The 27981-nt window shown below is 42.2% G+C and overlaps 1 protein-coding gene and 1 long non-coding RNA gene across 2 annotated transcripts in view; one reads left to right on the forward strand and one right to left on the reverse strand.

The window, feature by feature from the left end:
- Col4a4 (collagen type IV alpha 4 chain) overlaps nt 1-27981 on the reverse strand; it is a 143814-nt gene that overhangs the window by 111547 nt on the left and 4286 nt on the right. Inside the window, exons 2-4 of the mRNA XM_085838845.1 lie at nt 12338-12504; nt 10759-10801; nt 5017-5094 (exon numbers count right to left, since the gene is read on the reverse strand). Of these exons, the coding sequence (XP_085694971.1) occupies nt 5017-5094; nt 10759-10801; nt 12338-12384 (168 nt within the window). The 5' untranslated portion in view covers nt 12385-12504. The remainder of the gene's footprint in view (nt 1-5016; nt 5095-10758; nt 10802-12337; nt 12505-27981) is intronic.
- Nucleotides 19596-23922, forward strand: LOC147006075 (uncharacterized). The gene is made up of 2 exons (XR_015047295.1): nt 19596-20177; nt 22548-23922. It is a non-coding gene; the product is annotated as an uncharacterized LOC147006075 (long non-coding RNA).

Raw genomic sequence — 27981 nt, forward strand, 5'->3', positions numbered from 1 at the left:
GACTCTTTTCCCTGCCATTGGATCCCATTACCCTAGCTGGACAGCCTGGGTGGGCCTCAGTAGGAGCAGATACAGTCAGTCCTGCTGCAACTTGGTGTCCCAAGGTAGGATGGTACCCAAGTGGGAACTTCCCCTTCTCTAAGGATAAGGGGGAGGGATAATGGGGGAGGGTTTGTGAGGGTGGAACTGAGAGCAAAGGAGGTGGGACTAGGATAGGGATGTAAAATGAATGAATAAATAAATTAATGAAAAGAATTCTCTGACCCCCAGTCACTAACCGAAACTCACAAAAGGTCCAATTTGGTTCATAAGAACACGGCTTCTTCATCTTACACACAGACCCACTAACTACATGGAGTTGCTTCCCTGGAGACTGACAGAGACTAAGGAAAATTCCTGCTCAATGCTATCCCATTCACCTCCTCATAGAGAGATTAACAGCAAGTATGGAGAGGAAATGGAGAAGAATCATAGATCATGTAGGGGAGCAACTCAGTAGCTGTAAAGTCACACCTCACATCCTGGAACCAAGGGACACCACACCCTGGGGAATGGGCTTAATCCTCTAGACAAACCTTTCTCTCCTAGGCTGAGCTTAGGTCTGCAACCCAGCCATCAAGGGGACACGCCCATCTCCTGACCCAACCCCAGCACCACTGACCTGGAAAGTTCCTAGTGCCACAGTGGTCAGAGTTGACTTGCTCTGAAGATGCACATCTCTGGCCACACTTGAAGGTCACAGGGATTTGAACTATGAGAGCTTACTCACTTCCTAGCAGTGCCAGTGTGATATAGGAAATCTGGGGCAGAGGAGAGACTGCTAACTGTGTTTCTCTCTCTTGGAAAGTCTCCTTATGGATCCACAGTGGCTTCAAAAAAAGGCTTCTGCATCCTCTCTAGGCTAGATTCTGGATTTTAATCTGTTGATTGATGCATGCAGACTACCTACTCACTCAACTCAGTACGATGAAGTTCACCTATTTCAAAGGGGAAACCAATGAGCAACAACTTATTCCTCTAAGGCATGGACTGTGAATCAAGGGGCTGTTTACATGACCCGTCACAAGTATATGCTTATCTAATGAGGGAATTTAGGCACAGGCATACTCAAACTGATGGAGAGATGATGCTGAATCACTGCAAATATATGTCCCTGCTTTCACCTCACTGTAGCTCCAGACTCACAGCTATTAACAAGAAGCTAGATTTGTTTGTCAAGAATTGCTTTAGCCTTCTGCTTGGGTAGATAGTGCTTGTCCTGAAGTCATAGTTATGAGGTGAAAGTCTAAGTGCTTGGTACAAGTTGTTGACCAAGGATGGGGAAGGGTTCATGATGCCACCACTGCTCCTCTGTAAGGAACTCGTAGCAAGCAATGTTTGCTGGGGAGGTGTCACTTTCTTCTGTGCTATATCCACAGATGAAGTGACACTGTCTTAGTAGCAGCCTTCCACACATGCTCATACAAGCAACCCTAAATAAATGCAATGAGTAATGAGTCACACATGTCACACACACATAAATGGGGTGGGGGGAGGAGAGTGAAAGAGAGAGAGAGAGAGGAGAGAGAGAGAGAGAGAGAGAGAGAGAGAGAGAGAGAGAGAAGAAGAAGAAGAAGAAGAAGAAGAAGAAGAAGAAGAAGAAGAAGAAGAAGAAGAAGAAGAAGAAAGATCAAAGTAGGAAAGAGACTTGCTAAGAAGAACAAATTTTTCAATTAGGGGTGTGAGAAGTGGCAGGCGGTCATGGTGATTTAAAATGACCAGATTTCATTTTGTATTATCAAGTAATAAAAAGGCCCAACTTCCTTTTTAGGGATACCAGCTATTTCCTAAATGGGCTGAGTAGCCTCAGGGAGACACCTCTAGCCCCTGGAATTCAGTGTCAGCTCATTATTATTCTTCAGCAGTCCACCTGGAGCTGCCTCTGTCGTGAGAGCTTGGCCAGATGCTAAGGACTGAGAGCCTATATCTCTATCTCCTCCCAGCAACATATGGTCTTCCTCCCACATTCTCTGCTGGAAAATGACACCCCCACCGGTAGCCCTCACAGGGATCCCAGCCATCAGGAAAGGTGGGGGTTGCTGGGGCTGCACACACAGTCCCTTTGGCCACCCGGTACCAGGGACACACACATAGCAGAGAGGAGCTCAGCCTCGGGAACCCTGGCAGCCCACAGACAGCCTTGGAGGCCAAAAAGCACACTCTGTACAGAGTCATTGGCTTGTGATCATAGGGAAGCTCAAGAAAAGGAAGCAGGATCCAGGTAGCAAATATAAAGGGCTTGATCTCAGGAAGGGCTCACACAGTGACAGTAGACCCAGGTGTTGGAACCTACGTGTAATACCTTTCCATGCCTGTGGAGCAAGTACCGGAGGTGAGGCCAGGCACCTGGGTGTGGTTGCTGGCTCTCATTTGGGCTTCTTACACCATCAGATGGAAACACAAATAATTACACCCACCCCATGGAGCTAAGGCAGTAAGAACAGGCCTTCTCTATTCTGATGATGTTGGGGACCGATCAGTATCTGGTGTAGAAGATACCCTGTACTACAAGAAGCTGAGCTGTACCATGGGCCCTGCCCATTAGACACCAGTAGCTCCTTCCACCCAGTTTCAATGACTAAAACTTGTCAAGAGTCTTTTAGAAAGATGGGTGAAACAAAAAGATCCCCAGCAAGGAAATGCAGAATTAAGGAGACTGAAATTTCTAAAGACACATGAATACAGCAATAAACCATGAAGTGGGAAGAAGGAAATGTTTTGCCCTGGATGACTACCAGCCAAGCCTGCACTTTGAGTGTCATGCCTAGCCCTGTGGGGTTGATATGGATGTTGTTTGGACTGAATGTTTCTTTAGGTTCCCTGCTCTGGTGTTGAAATCCCAAGCTCCAGTGCATCAAGAGTAGGAGATGGGTCTCCAAGACTAGGAGATGGGAAGTCTAAGAGTAGGCAATGAGGTGCCTGGGAGATGGCTTGATGATCACCATCGAGCCCTTCTGAGAAGATCCTAGAGAGCTTTCTTTCTCTCCAACCCCAAAGGACACCATCCTCAAGCCAGGAAATGGCTCTCAGTAGCCACAGGGTTTGTGATCACCTTGAACTCGGAGCAAGTACCGCCTCCAGAATGGTGAGAAACAGATTTTAGTTAATCTATACCCTATATTGCCTGGTTCTGCCACAAGCTAGGGTCATCAGAGAGGAAGGCGCCTCAGTTGAGGAAATTCCTGGAGAGATCTGGCTGTAAGACATTTTTTTTTTCAATTAATGACCCATGGTAGAGGGCCAAGCCCATTGTGGCTGGTGGTCTTGGGTTGCATAAGAAAGCAAGCTGAGTAAGCCATGAAAAGCAAGCCAGTAAGCAGCACCCCTCCATGTCCTCTGCATCAGCTCCTGCCTCCAGGTTTCTGCCTTTCTTGAGTTCCTGTCCTGCTGTCCTTTAGTGATGAACAGTAATGTGGAAGTGTCAGCTGAGTAAACCCTTTCCTCCCCAGGTTGTTTTTTGACCATGGTATTTCACTGCAGCAATAGAAACCCTGACTAAGACAGGTCCCCAATATACTATATTGTTTCCGGAGTCACGAAGAGTATTGTGTCAAAAAAAAATCATTGTATTTTGACCTCAAAAAAATTTTTTATTAGATATTTTCTTTATTTACATTTCAAATGCTATCCCGAAAGTTCCCTATACCCTTCCCCCGACCCTGCCCCCCTACCCACCCACTTCTACTTCTTGGCCCTGATGTTCCCCTGCACTGGGGCATATAAAGTTTGCAAGACAAAGGGGCCTCTCTTCCCAATGATGGCCAACTAGGCCATCTTCTGCTACATATGCAGCTAGAGTCATGAGCTCTGGGGGTACTGGTTAGTTCATATTGTTGTTCCACCTATAGGGTTGCAGACCCCTTCAGCTCCTTGGGTACTTTCTCTAGCTACTCCATTGGGGGTCATGTATTCTATCCAATAGATGACTGTGAGCATCCACTTCTGTAGTTGCCAGGCACTGGCATAGCCTCAGAAGAACAGCTATATCTGGGTCCTTTCAGCAAAATCTTGCTGGCGTATGCAACAGTTTGACCTCAAAATTATCCGAAGCTTAAGAAAGACAACCAACCTTAACCTTTCTTGCCAGACTCTGGGGATATTTCTATAGTGGGTTCTCCACTCCCATCCTTTTTAATTGACACACAACTGTGTATTTAAGGTGTAAACAGTGATATTTCAATATACGTCTACAAAAATTATGAGAGGGTTCTGAAGTGGAGGGTTGCCTCATCTAAGCCTCAGCATTCATGAATTAATAAGCTGTCCAGTGCAGCTGACAGAGCACAGGGACATGTTTGTGACTTCCCAAAATGTAGTGGCCAACGTGGTCTCCACGCTTTACAAAACAGATAGTTGCCAACAGAACTATTCTAGGCGGCCTTGAACTAGAAACTGGCCTCCGGCTCAGTCCTCTGCACAGCAGAATTGGGGAATTAAAATGAGGAATCAGAGAGCTAGATAAGGTGCTTTATGCACTTAGAACAATCAAGGCAAATATGGAACACGCAACAGAGCTATCGCCTTAACGGGAATATTAAGCTTCAATAGGGTGCTATCCATGAAAGGGTATTATGGTCAAATGTCAGGAAAGATGACTTTAAACCAAATTAAAGGTTTTTTCTTCTTCACACACTTCTCAGAGCCTTTAAAATACTGATAAACCTTAAACACCATAAACCTTAGAGGAGGTGGCCTGAAATGACATCACAGGGCTTCCCTTACAGGGAAGTCATGACACTAGTTTTGCATAAAACACAGGTGAGCTGCATGATCCAGGCTGTTTTCTCATCTTCACACAGAGTCTCAATTCATGGCAGCCCTCTCTCTAAGAATGTGAAGAGTGTATAACAGATAAGCACTGTAGGCTCACAAGTCATTTGGAGGACTGGAGGCTATGGAAGCTATGAAAGCATTTAACTTACTCAGAGCAGTTCAAACCCCAGGCACACCGTCAGTCTTGACCTCTGTGTCACTCACCCGAGATCCCTTCTCAGGAAAACACTGGCAGACAGAGCAGTTTCTTCCTCCGCAGGGGCCGCCATACTTCTTGCCACTCTGGAAAACGAAGTCAGTTGTTCAGTATATTAAGCCTCAGGGCTTAGTAGAGTTCATGGAATATACAATAGAACAAGCCCAGCGTGTCCAAATCCCACAAGACACTTTCTATCTTGGATCTAGGAAAAGCAAATACTAACTTATTTATTGTGAGACAGGTTATTGCTATGTAGCCAGGCTACACTCAAACTTTTGATCCTCCTGCCTCAGCTTCACAAGGTCAGCATCACACCTGGCTGTAATGCATAGTACTGACACGTAAAAGGGCAGAGCCCCAGTCCGATGGGAGGAGGCTGGGTAATCAATCCTGGGGGAACTGATTACACGAGTCAAACCCTGTAACACAGAGGACACTGGAGAAATAGGAACCTTGTTCAAAAACCACCAGAGCCAGAATCCCCTAGAGCTTTTCTCTCCTGTGAAGACTGCATTAGTAAGTTGTGAGCCATCTAGGGGTGTATGTAAATGGTACAGTTAGAAAAGCTATGCCCAGAATCTGGTCTCAATGATCAGCTTCACTTCCTCCCCATGACCTCCTGGCTATGCCTCCCAGATCAGCCAGGATAAGTGACCCTCACCAGACAAATCCTTCCTAAGGCAATTCTCCAGAAAAAGTTTCCCAGTTTGGATTTATTTATTTTTTCTTCCTGCAATTGTTGGTTCTACAAGGTGGGTTCCTCTAATGCAGTGGTTGTCAACCTGTGAATCATGACCCTGCTGGGGTCACATATCAGATATTCTGAATATGATATATTTACATTAAAATGCTTAACTATAGCAAAATTCCAGTTATGAAGTAGCAATGGAAATAATTTCATTGTTGGGGGTCATCACAACATGAGGAATTTTTATTAAAGGATCACAGCATTAGGAAGGTTGGAAAGTGCTGGCATCTAATGTGTCCCTCAGTCAGAAGCTCCTGAATCAGAGTCAGTTGAGCCTTTTCCTGCTTTAAACACACAGACACACACACACACATGCACACACAGACACACACACACACAGAGCCACACACACAGAAACATACAGAGAGAACCATACACACACAGACACACACACACAGACACACACACACACACACACACAGAGCCATACACACAGAAACACACAGAGAGAACCACACACACAGATACACACACACACACACATCCATATACACATACACACAGAGAGAGCCATACACACAGAAACACACAGAGAGAACCATACACACAGAGACACACACATATACATACATACATACATACATACATACATACACAGACATAGACACACACACACATAAACACAAAGAGAGAAAGAGAGACACAGAGACACACATACATATACACACAGAGAGAACCATACATAGAGACACATACATACATACATACATACATACATACATACACAGATATAAACACAGACATAACCATACACACACAAACACAAAGAGATATACATACACACACAGACACACACACAGAGATACACACACATGCACGTACTGTATCCATAACATGCTCTATGTATTCATACACACACCTCACACAAGAAAGTTCCTGCCCTTTGTGGGACAAAGCATCTTGTCATCTATCACATCTCCATAGCCAGAGCCATCAGCCACTTCAATACCAAGTGTAGTCCAAGAATTCCTATTTCCACAGGTAGACTCTTTACAAAGAACAGCCACCTTCAAGCATTTACGTTCACTCACCCACTAAGGCTGTGTCTCGGAGGGGAAAGGGGAGCTAGGTGCTAGAGCTACCAGCAGAAATAAGCTTACCAAGAATGCAACAGAGATAAACTTTGCCTATTTGTATAATTGAAGCAATTATTAATGTGAATAATTAATGTGAAGTGAAAGAAATAGAGAAGTGCTCCCTTTATTACTGCAGCATTCAGGAGGTGGAGGCAAGGGGATCAGGGCAAGTTCAAGACTAACCTAGGATACATGATGCAGTGTCAAAAAAGAAAGAAAGAAAAGAAAAGAAGGAAGAAAGGGAGGAAAGGAAGAGAGAGAGGGAAGGAGAGAGAGAAGGAGAGAGAGAGAGACAGACAGACAGACAGGCAGACAGACAGACAGAAGCTAAGTCAATAGTTATGGTCCTGGTGAAAGACTGGTAAGTAGGTGTAATACATATTAATATGGGTTATGAATAGTACATATGAATATATTCATAAGCACACACAAATAAAAGAATATGTCCATAAATGTCAGTGAGTGTGAGAAAAGACAAAGAGTTTACTTAAAAGTTTGTTTGTTTTTTTAATCACTCAGTCTACACTTCCGTGAAGGGACATCATGGTGGTTTGAATGAAAAATGGCCCTCATAGGCTCATAGGGAATGGCATTATTTGAAAGGACTAGGACTTGTGGCTTTGTTGGAGGAAGTGTGTCACTAAGGATGGACTTTGAGGTCTCAGATGCTCAAGCCAAGCCCAGTGTCATTCTCTTCCTGCTGCCTGCCAATCCAGATATAGAACTCTCAGCTCCTTCTCTGGCACCATGTCTGTCTGCATGCAACTATGCTTTCAACCATAATGACAATGGACTAAACCTCTGAAACTGTAAGCCTGCCCCAATTAAATGTTTCCCTTTATAAGAGTTGCTGTGGTTATGGTGTCTCTTCACAGCAATAGAACACGGACTAAGACAGGCAGGAACAAAGGGGAAATATCCTTAAGCATTAAATGAAAAATACAGCTTTTAGAAACAAAAGGTGTATGAAAAGTTTTGAAGAATCTGAGGGCTCAAGGGGCTAAGATATGGTGCCATCCGTAAAGACCTACCACGTGGGCAAGCGTACTTGATTTCTTGAGTACTCTGTCAACCCTATACAAGGTTGGGCCCAGCATTGCTTGTCTGTAATCCCAGTGCTGAGAAGGAAAAGACAAGAGAGCCCCTGGGGCTTGGTGGCCAGGTGGTGTGGCTGAGTTGGTGATCTCCACATTCATGAGAAACTGTCTCAGTCAATGGTGGAGAGCAGTAAAAAAGCATGCTCAATGTTGACCTCTGACCTCCACATACATGTATGTGAACACATACACAGACCACAGAAGCCACGCATAAATGAGTCTGAAATTTATGAAGTCTATGACTCTTAACTTTTGATTAACATTGTTTTCTGTGAATGCAGGAGTTCAAAATCCTGGAACGCTAGGAGTTAAATGCTCAGGCTTGGCTGGCACAGCGGGCAAACACAGTAGCTAGTCTGAGTTTTTGGATTCACTTAAGGTCAGAATTCATGACTGTGCTCAGTGAAATACCAAAATAGAGATGGCAAAAAAATGGAGTCAGTAGATTAGATGCCTTGATAACAAAGGCAGGTTGTTTATATGATACATTTCAGGATTACATTTCAGGAGTCATTTTTAAAACAGATTAGCAGATTCCAAGGAAAAAAACATTGATTGACACATGAAATGGGATTGTGAGCTTGTAAAGGAAGAATGTGCACTTAATAAAAACACAAGATGAGGAAATATGGAGGGGTTTGTTTGGTTGGTTGGTTGGATTTTTTTTGTTTGGTTGGTTGGGTTTTTTTGTTTTGGTTTGGTTTGGTTTGGTTTGGTTTTTGGTTTTTCGAGACAGGGTTTCTCTGTGTAGTCTTGGCTGTCCTGGAACACACTTTGTAGACAAGGCTGGCCTCGAACTCAGAAATCTGCCTGCCTCTGCCTCCCAAGTGCTGAGATTAAAGGCGTGCACCACCATGCCCTGCAAAAATATGGAGTTTGATACCCAGACCCCAGGTAAAGTTGCAGCTGATGGTGGTACAGGCTCGTAATCCCATCACTGTGGTGGCAGAGAGACTTGCAGATCCCCAGGGCCCACAAGAAAGCCTGTTTAGTACATTTCAGGACAGTGAGAGCCTCTGTCTGTAAAACAAACAACATGAGGCAGATGATGCCTAAAGACCAATATCTAATCCATCAAACACATATGCATTAACTTGAATACATATGGGTTTGCACAAATACACACACATACATACATACACACACACACACACACACAGAGAGAGAGAGAGAGAGAGAGAGAGAGAATATCATGCAAATCCATTGAAACAGGAGAAGCCACCCTGTTTTACCTCGTAAGACAGATGTTTCCTGAGTAGAAAGTTACAGAAGGTAGAACATGAACTTCTATAACGTTAACTCTATCGTGTATCTGTCTCCAGATACAACACCAAATAATACAGATACAAAACCAAGACATCAATTTGTATAAAAGAATAATAGCAGTCACTTTCTCTTTCTGTCCTGGCCTCAAGTTCCTTCCCCTGACAAGATCCAACTCTTTAGATTGCTATCTAAGTATTAATAAGTACACTCACCCACATGCACCCACACTGTTGGTGATTTGGGGTTGTTTTGTTGATACTCAGGTGGCATGCTGCCTACTACCTGGCCATTTCCACCTAATTGCTGTGTCCACATTCATTCTCTCAAGCTCCTCAAAGCCGTCCAGCTCATCCAGCATCGGAGCGGAGCATCCGCTCCCTACTGATGAATACTTAGCTGATTCCCTTCCTTAGCTGCTGAACACCACCCTGCGATTAATCTTCCCGTGTATTCATCTTTGCCCATGCCAGAATAAAAATATGTCACCAATGTTTTAAAAAAATGCATTCCAAAAGGATTGTACTTTTACAATCTTGGTAGATAATGCAAATTGCCTTCTATGGGTAATATGTCAATTCACACCTCTGTCCTAAACCCTTGTTACCATATGGCTATCCCCTGTGTGAAGATTCTCTAATCTCTCTGCGGCACAAGCTTATGGGAGCAACCAGGGTTGAATTGTCTTTGTTTCAGGAATCATGACTGCTCACATGGATATAAAGAGTAAGGGGAGTGAATTCTAGGATGATGCAGACTTTTATAATAAAAAAAAAGTAGATGAATATAATACAAAAACAAGCTTGGAAAAAATCAGGTAAGCTTAACTAGAAAAAAAAATGCTCTCAAGCAAGCATCATAGGGGGGCATTCTCTAATGAACGTGAGGTAAATGGACAAGTCTGATTCTCCTGCTTAGCATGGGACTGGCACTGACTCTTAGCTGAATTAAAGAATAAAGGACTTGGGAGGGCCAAGAAGCCAGGGCTTCTCATCCCTTGACCCAGGTAGTAAAGGAGAGTAGACATCATTTCCAATTTCAGTTACTTTCCAAAGGTCTCTGATAATCAAGAGACTTGAGTTGGGTCACTCTGTCACTCCAGAAGTCTTCAGCCCAGAATGGCAGGCAGCCCTTAACAGAGCACCGTAAAACTTTTGAGGGTGGGTTCATAATTTAGATTCTTCCTTGAGGGAGCAGAAGAAAGAAGGCTTGTTACAGGCTGAGATTTCTCTAGAGCTAAAAAGCGTCCAGACTGAATCTTACATTTCTTGGTTTAATCTTGAAATGTTTCAACTACTTCTTTTCTGTTCCAAATAAAAAGAATTTAAGGAAGGGCTGTGGTTGTTATAAGATAAAGACCTCTCCAACACCCGGGCAACTCTATAAGCAGCTTTGATTGCAAGGATATCTAAGTGCTCAGGTTGTGTTTTATTTGAGGACATGAAGGCCGAGCCCTAGTTTAAACATTCTTAAAACACACACACACACACACACACACACTGCAATAAATTATATATACAACAACGTGAATTTTCTATGTACAGAATAAATTAATATACTTACCCCATATTCATATTGTATAGTAAAGAGGATAAATATTAGTGACCTATGGAAAAACAAAAATATATACTAAGTGTTTGCTTTAATGGGAAAGAACCTAGACAGAGTTACAGTACCAATTCCGGAAGGCTAACTCTCGATTCTGATTGCTACCACCAGACACAATCAATGTCATTCTCTCTGGCTGCCAACATCACCTCTCCTCCATCAGTCAAGGAAGGTATACTGAAAGGCCTTCTGTATGGACATACTGAAGGCCATGGTGCAGGAAAATGTAGGGGCACCAAGAGTGAGATTGAGGCTTGAATGGAAAGATGAGTGAAGAGAGAAGAAATGACTCTCCATGAAAGCAAGGGGAAAGGATGCAGAAGGCAGCTGTGGCCAGGGACACACCTGAGACAAGAAACATCCAGGGTGTCACTTAATGGAACCAATGCAAGAAGGAGTGGTATCTGGAAAGCTGCCTGAATGAGAGAAATGGATCAGGGTGTGTGGAGATAGTATGGAATCATTAGGGAATAAGGAAGTGGCCCACATCCTGAATCCACCCAGGGCTTTGCTATAAGCAAATTTTAACAGAGCAGGGATGCAATCAAGAGACACCAAGCTAACTTTTGCTGCTGCATCTCTCCATCAAAGGTCTTCAGTGCACGCCATCTCATCTGGTTCTTGAGCATATATGGTGAGCTGGTGCTCCTGGTCATACATCCCCATCCCCCACCCCCACCCCCACCCCCACCCCCACCCTCAAAGGTAGGAGAGTGGGAGCCAGGCCTTGGACTTGGTTTTATGTACAGCCTTTTCCTCCTTTGGAATGTGTGCTAAGTGAGCCTTCTTTCTCTACATGTAGTCCTTTCTCTTGGAGAAATAACATAGACAGTGACAAAGCACCGTGATCCTGAAAGAGACCAGAAGCTGGAGGATCTTATTGGTTTACACCAGGGTACTTGAGGGCTATATTCACAGAGAGTCTGATTCTTGCCTTCCCCAGAGTCTAGAACTGCCCATGACCCTTGGCTCACAGTCTCTTCTACCTTCAAAACTAGTGCTCTCTGACCTCTGCTTCTTTAGTGACATCTCCTTCACTGATGCTGGCTTCCTTCCCCGCCCCCATTTCATGTTTAAGAATACATGTGATGATATTGGGTCCACCAAATTTGTCAAGATTCCTCCCTACCATCTCAAGATAACCTGATTGACATTCTAGATTCCATTTCCAACTGTAAATTCTTTTTCTCGTGTAAATAACATATAAACAAAGATTAGAATGTAGACTTCTTTGAGGTCATTGATCTGTCCTTTGCATTTGTGGAAGCGCTTAGATCTCATTTTACTAGTTTCAGGAACCCTAAAAATCTGGGCATTTAATGCTTTTGCTATTCAAATCTAGTAATTAAGATAGCAGGAATGGGATGGGGAGAGGGGAGGGGCACTGTTATTTGTATAGAACAGCTTCACATTTGGTCAAGATATGAATGCATTATGGGAAAGATGTTGGTATTTAACAGTCAGGATGGGTCATAAATGGCAGCACATAAATACATGTCTTCCACAAAGACATAAACACACCAAGGATACTCACCAGGGGGCTGTGACAAAGGACTTGGTCCATCTGAAAAAGCACCTCATGAAGACCTGGAGCACTGGTGCCCTCGAGGGGTGACCTCTGTGCCCAAAATACTCCTCCAGCCTTCTCCTCTCTTCCAGAAGACTCTCATGGACAGCTGGGAGTCAGTGTCCTGTTAGAATCTGCATGTGTGAAATATAAAAGTCATACTTATGACTTTTATGACAGCAGTATGCCACACAATTGAGAATAATGGCTTCCATTATTCTATCCATGACAAAAACATTTTCTAAACAATCCCAATGGCTGTTAACAAAACAATCTTTTCTTGGTATTTGTTATGCTGAATAAACATCTTTAGAAATGGAAAAAAAAATCCTACTAAGGGCAAGAGGGCGTGGTGGGAAGGGACAGGAAGAAAAAGGTGTGGTCAGGGGTAAGGATGGGGCATGTGTAAAATGCCATAAAGAAATCTGTGACTTTGTAGGCTATTTTAGGAAAAAGTTTTTCCTTTATTTTTATTTTACAAGTATGGATGTTTTGCCTGCATATATCTGTGCATATGTATGCAGTGCCCGGGGAGGCCAGAAGAGGGAATCAGATACCCTAAGACTGGAGTTCAAAACAGCTGTCTGCCATTTTATGGGTTCTGGGTATTGAACCAAGGTCCTCTGAAAGAATAGCTAGTGGTCTCAACCACTGAGGCAACTCTTCAGCCCATGTAAGTGAACTAGAAAAGATAAAAAAGAAATAAAATAGAAATTGAAATATTCTCAAATCCTCTAAATGCAATAAATATATTTTTGAAAAATGAAGAGTTTTAAGAGAAATCACATTTCACAGTATATTTATGCATCAATAATTAAAGTAATCAAAGCTTAAAGATCCATTAATTGATTAATGGAAAAGCAAAATGTTATATCCTGCAATGGAATATTATTTAGCTATAATAACGTGGATATGATATGTACTGCTACACAGATGAACCCTGAACTCATTGTGAGTGTCTGGAGCACATGGACAATGGGAGAATCCACAGAGGAAGAATATAGGTCCACAATTGTCAGGGTTAGGAGCAAATGGAAATTGAGGAGTACATGATTGTTCTGGAGATGACAACAATGTTCTGGAATTAGAGAGTGGACGCGGTGTATGTCATGACTGCATCTGGGACTTCTCAATTACACACTTTAAAAGAGTTAAAATGGTGAACTTTGCTTTTTGAATTTTATTTGTAAACAAGAGAAAATTTATTTTTTAAAATTGACCTGAAGAGCTATTTACTTTGATCTAAAATCTCTTTGGCACAACGACTGGAGATGTCTTAATTTTAAGAGTTTGTTTCTTCTGAGCCCCTGTCCTTATGGGAACTGGTAGGGAGAAGAAAACCAGTTGTGTCCATTATTACAAGCTATTTTTAAATGTCTGCATAAAAGCTAGGCAGATGAATTCAACAGTGTCTTAACTATAGACCAGCTTTTCTGGTGAGTGATGGGACCACCTTCTGTGATTCTTTCAAAACCAAGTATAAATAAATATAATTAAGGAGAACACACTGATTTTTTTTTATATTCCCAAACTGATCACTTTAAATAGCTTTGTCATTTAAAGTTATGTTCTAGAAACAAGTCTCAATAAAATGAACTACTATTTTGGAAAGAAAACACAAATTTCTTTGAATCACTTAAACTACTCAATATTGTAAACAAATGGAAAACTGTCAAAAATTATGGAAATTTGGAGATATGTGTATTTCAGTTAAAACTAATTGATGCAATTTACCTCCATACTTATGTAGGCATTCTGTGAAGAAGTTTTCACAGAGGAATCCTCCTAAACTGTGGAAGAAGGGTGCCTGACTACTGTCCTAACATCTGGAGTTTGATTACTGTCCTAACAAACATCTGGAGTTTCTCAATACACTTGGATGGATGATTTTTGGAGACTTCAAAATAAAACTCTTACAGCACCATTTTAGAAATACCCAGTGTGTCACCACACCATCACTGACAGCTAAAAATGTTGTAGAAATACTCATTAATGAAATTTATAATGCCCAGTGATAATTATGAAATAGTATTTACATACTATTCATCTCATATATATTCTACTGTTTGTGTGTGCAGCTACACATGTGTGTGCATGTGAATGTCACAGGTCAAACTCATGTTGTCCCTCAGATGCCATGTACCTTGCTCCTTGAGAAAGGGTCTAGGGTTCGCCTGGAGTTCACCAAGTAGCCTTGACTGACTGGTGACCCCGAGGGATCTCTGGGATGATCTGGGGATGGGAATGACCTAGTTTCATTTTTGCTGTTGTGACAAAATATCTTGACAAAATAACTTTAGGGTTTATTAAGCTTGCAATTCCAGATTATGATTCATCACTACAGAGAAGTCACAGAGACAGGACAACTGGTCACACCACATCTGCAGTCAAGAGCAAAAGGAATGAGTACATCTATGCTTCCTGCTCGCTCTCTTGAAGCTTCTCCTTGTCTTATATGGTTCAAGATTCTCTGGGTAGGGAATGATGTAGCCCACAGTGAGCTGGGTCTTCCCACATCAATTAATGATCAAGGTAACCTCCCCCAAACATGTACACAGGACAAGAGCTAGACAATTCCTCCAGTGAAACCCTAATATTTGGTTATCTTAGGTTGTTTCAAGTTGAAAGTTAAAACTAACTAACACAGAGAATTTGTGCTTCTTTTGAAAAGTATAAGAAGGAAATTTATTTAAAGGAGAGATGAGAATCATGATCAAAGACAGAACTCCATGCATGTCCCAGCTGAGAATCTGGACATTGATTCTTTTTTATTTTCTGTAAAATGAGTTATATAAGTCTAAAGCAGTTTTTGCTTTCCCAGGACATATGGGCCTCAGTGTGAAGTCCTGTTCTAAGTGAGTTGCCAAAGGGAGAAAAAGGTATGTTTATCAGAAACAGATCATGGGTGGGTATACAAATATGTGTACATCTCTGCAGTCCACAGGACAGGCACACAAAGACATTCTGCATTCATGGTGGTGATTCTGCTAGTAGCAGGACCTTGACATCACTGTCTTCCTGACACTGTCAACAGCAATGTACACATACTCTGTGCATGACATGACCATGTATGTTATGTGCAATCTATGAGGAATTTCTCTTTTGCAGTGGCCAGTGTTAAGCAATTAAAATGTGTGCTTTGTTCCAGATTCCAAGCACATAAAAATTTACACTATCTCTCACAACAACCACCCTCTAACTTAACATCTTTCATCAATGGCTGACGTTATGTGGAATTAGAGAGACAGTATGTTTCTGTTTGAGTGTACCACTGATAAAACATAACTTGAATAGCTGAAGTACTAGGACACTACAATATATGCAAACAACAACATTAGATGACCTTCTACACAGGCAAATTCTGCCAAAGTTATGTGACTTCTGAAGGAAGAGCTTTGCCACAGTTGACTGATAAAAGGAACATTCTTCATGGTAGCATCAAGGTTCCACCTTCACCCTAGCATTGTGAGGGCATGGCCAAGTTTTCTATTATCTGACCCCACCACCTCAGCTCCAAAGAAAGAATCACAATGAGTCCTGGATTCAAGGCAATCCAACTAAAAGCATGTCTCTACAACAGAGAGCTCAGACTCTGAGCTCAGAATAGTACAAAGAGAGACTTCATGGAGAGCAGAAGTAAACACACTGAGAAGAAAAGAAACCAGAGAAGAAAGATGCGTCAAGAGATGCCCAGGTGAAGAGTCCAGGTAAAGAGTAGCCTTGAATTCAGAGGGAAACAAATATGCTAAGTAGTCCCCAAAAGCAATTGTCAGAGAGAGACAGAGAGACAGAGAGAGAGAGAGAGAGAGACAGAGAGAGACAGAGAGAGACAGAGAGAGACAGAGAGAGACAGAGAGAGACAGAGAGAGACAGAGAGAGACAGAGAGAGACAGAGAGAGACAGAGAGAGACAGAGAGAGAAGCAATGAGTCAATCTGCTGACAGAACGGAAGCTGTCCCATTCCTTCCTGTGGTTTCTATGATGGAGCAAATGGACCTGTGCAGACCAAGTGGCTGGGAGCCCTCTCCTTCCTGTGGTTCTAAGGCTGGTTCACTCTCACAGAAAACTCACCCGCCCTCCAGGAGAGGGGATCCGTCTCAGCACTTCAATGCTTTTCCAAGCATCTGCTCACTGGAGACCTCTCTTAGTTCTCCAGGCTCTTTTCCCCAGCATACAAACAGAAGTCCTTTCTAGCACGTGTGACCAGCAAATGCCACCTTGTTACCTTCTAACTGTTTGTGGTTACTAACCACACTTCATTTATTTTGAAATGAGAATTCTTGGTTTCCAATTACCCCTGGGATGTCTCACACATCTCTGCTCAATGTTTTCCAAATGTTCCAATCTTGCTTGGGAACAAGATCCAAGGTCTTCTAGATTTCCATGAGTCCCACCATGGGAAATTTGTTTTCTCTGCAATAGGCTCTTGTGTTGAAATACGCCCTGCTGTGTTCTCATCAATGTGGGCTAGTGGCCAAGGTTTGGGACCAGATAAACAAGAGACTGAAACTTGGACTTTTGTATTCACGAAATGCTTATAGAAGTTTATGTCTTTTCCTCCCACTGGTGCCACTAAATCTGTTACTTCTGTCAAATGCCCAGGTTTTGTGCTTTCTGTGAAAATTTTTCCTACTTACTCAATGAGTACATGTGCTTTCAACACTACACACTATCAGAAGTTTCTTTCCCATGATAAATCATTCTGACTGTATAGACAACTATCTTGTATACTTTTCTCTTTCCAAACTAGAATTTTCTTTGCTTGAGATTTTATTTTTAAAGGAGGTATGAGGGACACTGAAGAGGTGGCTCAGTGATTAAGAGCACTGAATGCTCGTCCAGAGGATTGGAGACCAACTTTGAAAAGACACATGATGACGCACATACATCTGTAACTCTAGTACCAGGGAATCTGATGCCCCTTCTGGCCACTTCGGGCACTGCATGCACATGGTGCACAGACATACATTCAAGCAAACACTCATGCACATAATTTTTTTTAATTAATAAAAGGCTCTCTGAGATTAGGAAACTGGTTCCAGTTATGTGCAGGGGAGCCTTACATACCCCAGCCCACTGGAGAACTTCCTTTAATGACCTACCTTCCCTGTTAAGTATTAAGCTGAACAGGACTGGGTTTTATGTACTTCATTTGCCAGAGTATTTACCTAGCCTGCATAAAGCCCTGAGTTCAATCCTCAGCATGGCATAAGTAGGCTGAGATATGGATTTCTGTAATCCCAAAACTTTGTATGTGGAGGCAGGAGGACCAAAAGATCAAGGTCCAACTTGATGGCATGATGATTTCAAAGCCAGTATGAGATACATAAAACCCTGTAACATAGATAGATAGACAGATAGATAGATAGATAGATAGATAGATAGATAGATAGATAGATAGATAGATGATTGATGGATGTATATATGAATAGATAGAGTTAACTATTTTCCAATATACAAGCTAATTACTTTTTCCTATTTTGATTAAAAAAAAAATAACATGGCTGACAAGGTGGTCCAGTGGCTACTGACATTTACTACCAAGTCTAACGGCCTGAGTTCAATCTGAGAGCCACTGTGTTGGAAGGAGAGAACTGAACCCCCAAAACTGTTCTCTGATCTCTGTAGGCATGCAAAGGCACCTCTGTACACACGAACACACACACACATACACACACATACACACATACATGCACACACATGCATACACATTAAATAAAATGTAATAAAATTTTTAGGTTCCGATTGGTTTTCACCGATACACTTGAAAACATGAAAGTAGTGCACGTTAATAAGGAACTACATGGTACACACATGCACCTACACTGTGATTTTTAAATCAAGGAAAACTCAATTTCCTCAAACCTGTTCTCATATATCATTTCTTTACATGGAAGGTATACAAAGTGCATTGCTGTAACGTTTCTAAACATACAGGGTATGGCTCTCTCCTGTCACTCAGGACGTCTCACTCTTGTCTCCTAGGACCTATCACCCACTGGCTAGCCGCTTTGCATTATCCCATTCTCTCGACTTTCCCAACCCCCACCTTTTGCCTGGAACGTCTACGAAGTGCATTTCTTCCGAATTCCATACATGAGTGAGGTAGATCAAGGTGTGAGTGTTTCTGTCTGACTTATTTTGCTTAATCTGGTGAGCTGCATCCAGTCCTGTTGATTTCATTTACTTAAGCTGGTTCTACTCCTAGAACACAACAACACCACACACACACACACACACACACACAGAGAGAGAGAGAGAGAGAGAGAGAGAGAGAGGCACACACCAGGTTTGTTTGAGTTCTTTAGCAAAAAATAGTTGACCTCATTCCACACAAGATTTTTCATTTGGGTCATGCATCTGTGTGGTCCAAAGACCCTCGGAATGTGGCTGCAGCTTCATGTTCTCTGAGAGGGGAAAACTTGACAAGTCCTCAAGTACATTCTTAAGAACTGCTCTGCATTCCTGCTGGAACAGAATGCCCCTGGCCTTGAGCCAGCCCACCCCACCTCTCCTACCCCGTAGACCTGGTGTAAATGCTGCAGTCCTCAGATGACACTGGAAGTTGGGTCTGGCCAGCCAGAGCCAAGTGCACCCTATCTCAGCTCACCCACTCTTCTGGCAACACGGGCTTCTATTATCACTTCCTTTGTGAGGTCTCCTCCCAATATCAACAGAAAACTTGACAGTAACCACAATAATGTCACATCTAAGAACAACATGATACATGTTATAAAGGTGCAGGGCTAACCTTCAGATCACACTGGCCTCCTACCTCCAAGTTCAGGGTGGTGTCTTTGTTCCTAATGTTCTCAGATGTGTTGCTGAAAATGCTACGCTCCAGCTCTCCCTTCATCTATGAGTTTTCTCCCTGGCTATGGCAGCTCGTTTATCTCAGCTTCCTGGACATTTTAGGCTTCTGAGCTCTGCCTTTGGAATGAGCCTCTGACAATAACATCAGCTGATTCCTTGGGCAGGGCTATTCCTCTGGGCAGTGGAAAGCTGACTTCCTAAGTGGAAAGCCTTCGTGGTTTCTCGGTAGAGAAAGTCTGCTTCCTTGCATGCCAGCCGACTGCGCACTCAACTAGTCAGGGGATGAGAGTTGTAAAGGCTGGGGTTCAGACAGTCATTACTATCACACGGTCAATTGTCAGAGACCATCCCGTGAGAAAGTGATCCCTTCTCAAATCTCTTTAACAAATCAAATGGCCTTGTGCTAAGAGCTGGTTGCCACCCCCTTCCTCCTTATTTCCTTCCTAACACCTAAGGCTGTAAAGTTGAATAATGGTCCCCTCTTCCTTATCTCTTCCTGAGTTCCCATGACATCCAAGGACATGAGTTACGCCTGAGCCCAGCCTGACACCCAAGGCTGTCAAGGAGGATCTATGTTCCAGAGATAAGATGCAGAGTGCCCGCAAGTTTGGCGCCTGACCTCAGCCCCCATGTCAGCAGATGCCCACTTCTTTGTTCTTTGTATAATTCCCCCTCGACCCCTCCCATATTCTCCGCGATGTATGCTTTAAAAAGAAGGCACCTCAGCTTAATAAACGAGACCTTGATAGGTACAATTCTACTTGGTCTCCGCCTCTCTTTCTTTTCCTCCCATTTCCTTCCAGGTTCGCGGTTCCCCTCGCACCCACGAATAACTGAATCCCGCGGGACGGGATAAGTGGCGCCCGACGTGAGGGCGAGGTCCGGATCGTAATTCCTAATCGGTGGAGGTTCCAGAGAAGTTCGTTGCGACCCCAACAATTCAGAAGCAGTGAAGGACCCTTTCCGCTGCTCACGGAAGAGCGAGAAGTCCTTGGTGAGTGAGTCATCTCCACTTCAGGTTATGGGAAATAAGCTATCTAAAGAGGCAGCCTTCATCAAAGGCTTAAAGGTAGCTCTCAGAGAAAGAGGAGTACGAGTAAAAAAGAAAAATTAGATTAGACTTTTTATTTTCATAGACCAGGTATGTCCATGGTTTATTATAGATGAAGCAGAGATACATTGTAAAAAATGGTGAAAGGTAGGTAGAGACTTAAATGATAAACTAGCTAATGAGGGTCCCGATGAGGTCCCTACAACTGTCTTTTCTTATTGAAGAGTAACTATCAAAGCAACTACTGTGCCTCCTCTCCCTTCTCTAGATGTATTCCCAGAAGAAGGAGATAAGGAAGTAGACTCTAAACATGAGAGAGAGAAAATAAGTTTTAGAAAAGCAGTTATCCCCTGTTTGAGACCTTTTAGCAAAAAAGAGAAAAAAATGAAAATAAGCTATTTCAGAGCTCTCCTGGAAACAGAAGGAAAACGGGAGACGTCCTGCTTCCTCTCTATCTCCTATGGAGATATTCTTAGCTCTGATTAAGATATCTGTGTCCCTTTGAGACACCAAGTTCTATTCCCTGTCTGTCTATTGTCTGTTTTTGGTGCACCAAATTGTCCATATATTTGTCAATTCATGTTTGTTTTTGTTTTGTTGTTTGAATGATTGTTGTTCTGTGTTTCATGTTAAAAAATATAAATGGTTAAAACTTTATCTGCTGGCTGTACATACTTTAATTTAGTTTAACTTGTTTAAAAAGCAGTCTCAATTTGCATAGCACAAACTGATAAGTTAGCTGCACTGTGGCTAAGAGCCAAGTACATCTAAAAAAGCCCTGCTAAGGGCCAATTACAAGCTCTTAAAGGGGCAGGCAGCCTTTTGCTTGTAACAGAAAGTTAGCTTAAAATTGAGAACTCAGGGTTGGAGTCATTCTAAACAGTACTAACCCAGAAAAACAGGTCTTTAAAGATACTTCAAAATAGAGATAATCTTTGGGCCAGGACTCTGACAGAGTGTTCAGATTGAGAAAATGTTTGCATTTAGGTTGATGCTGAGCTCAAAGGAGAGCAGCCTCAGCGCGGCTTGTGTGGCACTTCTTAGAGCCTTGTTACAGACCTAGCCAGATGTTGTTCCAAATAAAGTTTAAATTCAACGTTTATAAAAGGTCAATCAAGCTGTAGAATTTATCAAGACATTACGATTTGACTTGCCTACTTTATATAAAGTTATAGTGTACAGAGTTTGCTTATATATATAAGTGTCTTTTCCTTGTTCCAAACAGCCATTAATTTAGTTATTGCAGATTATTGATGTTTGATCTATTACATACCATCATATTAAGTAAAATTAATAGTCATTATCTTAAAATAAGTTAAATAATGTTTTTATGCATGCTCCTATATCTTCTATAAATTCATGCATGCATGCATCCCATTTACTGTGTTTAAAAAATAGCATTTATATGAGAGAAAAGTATATGTGAATTAAATCACATGCTTATCCTATTTCAGCACAGATAATTAAATTGTGTGCTAAAGATAGTGTTTAAAAATGTTGAACAATCAAACTTTAAGTTGTTTATTAATAGTCAATATTATATCTCAGAGCTTGCAATTGCTTATGCGACTTATAAGAAAAAATACTGTTCCTTTAAAAAGACTGTTTTTAGACAGTTAAGAAATTGTCTTGGGTTGCCTAGAAAAGCCCCCCAAGATTTGCTTTTATGTTGTAAAGGTTTACATAAAGCTTTAACTGTTAAAGATTACAGATAGCTCCTAAAAAAATTACAAACTCAAGATCCTTATAATTATTTGGGTTTTAGACTTACTGATCAAGCTACTTTTCTCTAGAAGATAGTTATTCTCAAAGCAAACTTAAGGAGTTTCTCTTATTTCTAATTATTAAATAAATAAATTATACACATGTGACTATAATAACTTTTCAAAAATTCTAGTTACAATCTCTCTTCAAGAGAAACAATTAAAAGTTTAATTAGTCACTGTCCATGTTATATTAAAACCAACTATAACAGTCCAGTATTTAAGTGGTTTTGTCAACAATTTTATAATTCTCAAAGACAAGGTATTATATAACTTTAAAAACTCTATCTTCTTTAAACAAAAAGGGGAGAAATTATACCCCCATACACATTATTTATACCCCCATACACATTATTTAAATCATACTTTTATTTTTAAGAATTTTAAAATTCAGATGTCGAAGAACTTAATAAATGCCTCATAGTATCTTAAAACTAGACATAATCATGTCTAGGTGAGATGATAAGGATCCACTCATTGACACATGGCATAAGCCTGAACAAAAGGTTATTATGGGAAAAAGAGGGCGGTGTTTCTGTTTTATCCACAGAATACTGCAGAAACATGCTAGCTTCCAGAATGATTCCTGTAACAGACTGACCTGTGAGTTCATGAGTGCTCTGGCAGTGATGACAAGAAAGCTGTGTTAAGTGCACAAAAAAAGAGGAATCAGAGAGAAACAAGAATATTGGTATAAAAATTGGTTTTCTACTTCTCCCTGGGTCACTACCTTGCTTCCCACACTTTTGGGACCTTTCTTGGGTATTCTGCTGCTTTTGTCTTTTGGCCCCTGGGCCTTTAAAAAATTAACCAGTTTTGTTAAGTCACAGATTGAAGCTGCTCTAAGTAAGCCAGTTGCAGTCCACTACCATCAGCTGGATATCCAGGACTCAGACGAAGAAGATCCTCCTCTCACCGAGACAGAAACTGCGACTCGTCTCCAATTTTCCACCCTTGCTGCTAATGCAGAGTCCCCCTGGTTCCTTAGGTTTTGGAGACAATAAGGACAAAGAAGGGTGACCTCCAGCTCCTATTATAGCTTAAGAGCCACAAATTGTGGCGTTACAATTGACATAATTCTTGTAGAGGCCTTACTGAGTCTGAGGTTGATAATTCTCCTATGAGAACTGCACAAAATTCAGAATTGTGCATGCTGGTTCGTTAAAAATGCGAATCTGGTATGGGCCCAGCATGGGTGCAAACTAAGTATTGCAGGGGAAGGTCCATATAGACCATTTCTGAGTTCCCTGAGAGACAAACCCGGTTTGGAAAGAGGTTGGTATCTGATTTCAGTTACAATTAATAATTTTTCTAAGGCTCTGCCTCGCCTCCCCAAAAGATACCAAGAGCCACAAGTGTGGGTCTGTGACAGCACCCACGGGAGGAATCGGGTCAATGTCCCCCCAGCCATGGTAATGCCCGCTCATCTGAAGATGAAGAGATTATTTGATCACCTCAGTTAAGTGTGGCCTTATTAAATTTAATTCAGAAGGGGGAGATGTCAGAGACCATCCCGTGAGAAAGTGATCCCTTCTCAAATCTCTTTAACAAATCAAATGGCCTTGTGCTAAGAGCTGGTTGCCACCCCCCTTCCTCCTTATTCCCTTCCTAACACCTAAGGCTGTAAAGTTGAATAATGGTCCCCTCTTCCTTATCTCTTCCTGAGTTCCCATGACATCCAAGGACATGAGTTACGCCTGAGCCCAGCCTGACACCCAAGGCTGTCAAGGAGGATCTATGTTCCAGAGATAAGATGCAGAGTGCCCGCAAGTTTGGCGCCTGACCTCAGCCCCCATGTCAGCAGATGCCCACTTCTTTGTTCTTTGTATAATTCCCCCTCGACCCCTCCCATATTCTCCGCGATGTATGCTTTAAAAAGAAGGCACCTCAGCTTAATAAACGAGACCTTGATAGGTACAATTCTACTTGGTCTCCGCCTCTCTTTCTTTTCCTCCCATTTCCTTCCAGGTTCGCGGTTCCCCTCGCACCCACGAATAACTGAATCCCGCGGGACGGGATAGTCAATGTGTTATGTAATTAGAACGTTCAGTCAGGGTAGCCCTATGCAACTCTGTAATTCCTTGGAGTTCAGGATTTCTCTGTATGGAAAATTAATATCTGAGGAGCCAAAATGAGTCTGAATGACTGTACAGTGCCTGGCTCAGTGACTGTTCCCTTATACCCTTTCTTCTTTACCCCCTTCCTAATTAGTAATAAAGTCCAACACACACACACACACACAAACACACATGCACACATACACACTACCATGAGCACCACTAAACAAAAACAAAAACAAAAACAACTCCCAGCATGTTGGATATACAAATAGAACATGGGGCCAGAATAAGAGATTATTTGATTTAAAGGAGAAGGAAGAAGGGGGATCTAGGATACAGCTGCCATTAGGTGGAGAATGGAGAGTTGGGTAGCTGGTTGGTTAGTCAGTCAGTCAGTTAATTAGTTAGTTAGTTAGTTAGTTTAGAGATGAGATATTGTTGTGATACACAAGTTAATCTCAAACTCCTGATATCATGTGATCCTCCTGCCTCTGCCTCCTACAGAGTTGGGTCTGTATGTCTATACTATGGGTGGGGGGCAGGAACCTTTCAAACATCAAGGAAAGGTAACCATGCAGATGGGTGACTCTTCAGTGAGTGTGGAAGAGGAAAGCATGCTGTGGGATAGTTCTAGGTTGGGTTACAAAGTTAGCTCATGCTGAAATATTATAGAAATGGCTCACCCTGGAAATACAAAGAAAAGACTTGGTAAGGGTCAGGGGAGTGCTCTCATGGCCATCATCTCTTGCCATTTTCTTCCTCTTCTCCCTTCTTTTCCTCCACCTTCCCTCCCCCTCTTCGATTTCTCCATCATCATCTCTCCTGTCCATCCCACTATTACAAATAACAATTATCAGGGCTGACTGAGGCTAAGCATACACTAAGTTCTAGGCTCTGTACAGACTTCATATCGTTCATGAGGACTCCTGAGTGAGTTTCAGGAAGTTGATCTCTGGGAAGAAAGACTTCAGGAGTACAGAAAATCAATTATAAATGGAGTGGCTCAGGGTCACAAGGACATTCTGTTCCCTCTGAATCTCAGAAAGCCAGGATCCTCCTGTACAAACTTTTATGCTTGGAAGCCTAGAAATCTGCACGTTCTAGAGGTCAAAGGGCTCTCTCTCTCTCTCTCTCTCTCTCTCTCTCTCTCTCTCTCTCTCTCTCTCTCTCTCTCTCTCTCTCTCTTTCTCTCTCTAAAGAAAAGAGAGGGGAGGTGTATATTTAAGTGTTTAAGCAAAAAGAAAGACTTCATAAAAAGTATCCAAATGAACTCTAAGGTTAGACAGAAGTGCTAAGGTGGGCAGAGTGTGCATCTGGGAGAGAGTAGGAAAGTTTTTATCTTGGAAAAGAGTAACTGGGCTTGTATGAGGTCTTCTCTTTCCTAAGAACTCCAGTATGGCCTTTCCTATGGCTACATCCTGTCTTCTGCCCAGACTCTAAGTAATCCTGGCTTCCTAGGGGAGTTGATCCCTAGGGATCTGCAATCTTCTTACCATGTCTCTTCCTTAAGGACAAGACCTGGAACAGGACTCCACATTGTACCGTTGTGGAATTCCTGAGTGCAGGAATGTAACAAGAGGTGATTCAAGAGCATGGTCCAAATCTGGGCTTCAAGGATAAAGATGGCTCATTGGGTAAATGAAATGAGCTGGCCCCTAAGCCTGATGATCTGAGCTTAATCTCTTGAACCCACAGAGTGCAAGGAGAGAACACTTGGGAACTTGTTCTTGACCTCCAGATAGGCACTGAGGTATACCCCCTCCCCAATAAATAAGTGTAAACAGCAACAGTAAAACAAAATGGCTTCAGAGTCACGGACTTCCCACAGTTCACTGTGCATCTCAGCATCACATTCAGTATGGACCACACACAGGTGTCATCTCTGAGCAGAGTCAAGGGGATGCTCTGTGTATGCACAAGGTTACCAGTGGACAGCATGACCAAAATAGTTAGCAGGAGAGATGGCTCAGCAGCGGTTAAGAGCACAGACTGCTCTTCCAAAGGTCCTGAGTTCAAATCCCAGCAATCTCATGGTGGCTCACAACTATCTGTAATGGGGTCCAATGCCCTCTTCTGGTGTGTCTGAAGACAGCTACAGTGCACTTACATAATAATAAATCAGTCTTTAAAAAATAATTAGCAGCTGAAAATATCAGAAAAGATTTCCATGATTATAATTAAAGTAAGCTTGCTCTTTTATCATGAACTTTGGAAATAAAAAATCTAGGGGGGGGGACTCAGTCAATAAATCTAGAAATAAGTCTATATCACGCTTTTACAATAAAAATAAATAAGAACAAAATATTCAATCTAGCTTCTATATAACAAGGATGAAAAATAATTTGTAAGTTAAAATAATTAAATGTAATAGGTCATGAAAATATGAGGTAACTTTCTATAAATTAGATTGGCATTGATGGTGTATTTATTTCTGGTATCATCTGCATATACTTTAAATGCTATGTAAATATTTATGGTTATTAACTCAAGAAGTATCTATCTGGTTCTTGTTTGCACTAACTCATGCTATACATGATAGAGAATAAAAGGAACTGAAGTAAGTATCCATTACTGTTTCTCTATCTTCTATGGTTAATATTTTATAATATTTTTATATGCATGGAGTGCATGTGTGAGTGTGCATGTGTTGCATGTTTGCATGTGTGTAGGTGCATCTGCAGGCTCAAGGTTGGCATCTGATCTCAACTGTCTCTACCCTACATATGGGAGCAGGATCCCTTGCTGATCCAGAGCCTGCCATTTTGCTGAGGTTGTGGCCAGCCTGCTTGCTCCAAAGATTCTGTATAATACACTTCCCACATTCTGGAAGCACAAGTGGACTGCCACACCCATTGGCTTTTAAGTAGGGAATCCAAATTCCACTCCTGAGCTTCCACAGCAAACATTCTAACCAGCTGAGCCATCCCCCCAGCCCCGAGTGCAACTTTAAATGGCACCAGATAACAGGACCAGAGGTTGTTTCACAGGGCTTCCAAGAAAGGAAGCCAGCTCGAAGGCATCCGTGGTCTATGGATAATAAACGTGGATACCAGTGTAGGAGCTGTGAATATAGAACAGCAACAGAGGAATTGGGAGCAAGAACTACCATAAGCTGGTTGTGACTCTGAAATTGTAAAGCCATCTGAAAGTGATGAGAAGAGAATGTTCTCGGGGTGGGGTTGGGGGAAAGACTAAAAGGGGAATTGGAGAACTCAGAGAAGGCTCCATGGGCAACCTAATGCTGCATATCTCATCAAAAGCAGAAGCACATATGTTGTGTGTGCAGTGCAGTAGAGGCTATTGACATTCATGGACTTTGGGAGACATAAGCCTGAGGGTGATTGCTATGTCACAAAGGGGAGAGGGCAGAACCCCCAAAAGGCTTCTTCCCTAGTGGGGCTTACATTGAAAATTGGTGAAATGGACACACATATTTAAACACCAGTAAGAATCATTTAGAAAGAAAAAAAAACTTTCTGACAAGCATGAGGACCTGAGTTCAAATCCCTAGCATGGATAGAAAAGCCAGATTGGACATATATACACCTGCAACCCCAACAGAGATCGCTAGTGATCAGAAACAGAATTGCTGAGGCTTGCTGGCCTCCACTCCAGCCTGACTCCAGGTTCAGTGAGAGACCCTGTCTTTTTTTAATTAGGTATTTTCTTCATTTACATTTCAAATGCTATCCCGAAAGTCCCCCAGACCCCACCCACTCCCCTACCCACCCACTCCCACTTCTTGGCCCTAGCGTACCCCTTTACTGAGGCATATAAAGTTTGCAAGACCAAGGGGCTCTCTTCCCAATGATGGCCGACTAGGCTATCTTTTGATACATATGCAGCTAGAGTCAAGAGCTCCAGGGTACTGGTTAGTTCATAATGTTGTTCCACCTATAGGGTTGCAGACCCCTTTAGCTCCTT

The sequence above is a fragment of the Mus caroli genome, unplaced genomic scaffold (assembly GCF_978045245.1).
Source record: "Mus caroli unplaced genomic scaffold, Mus_caroli_1 scaffold_1, whole genome shotgun sequence".
Classification (NCBI taxonomy): domain Eukaryota; kingdom Metazoa; phylum Chordata; class Mammalia; order Rodentia; family Muridae; genus Mus; species Mus caroli.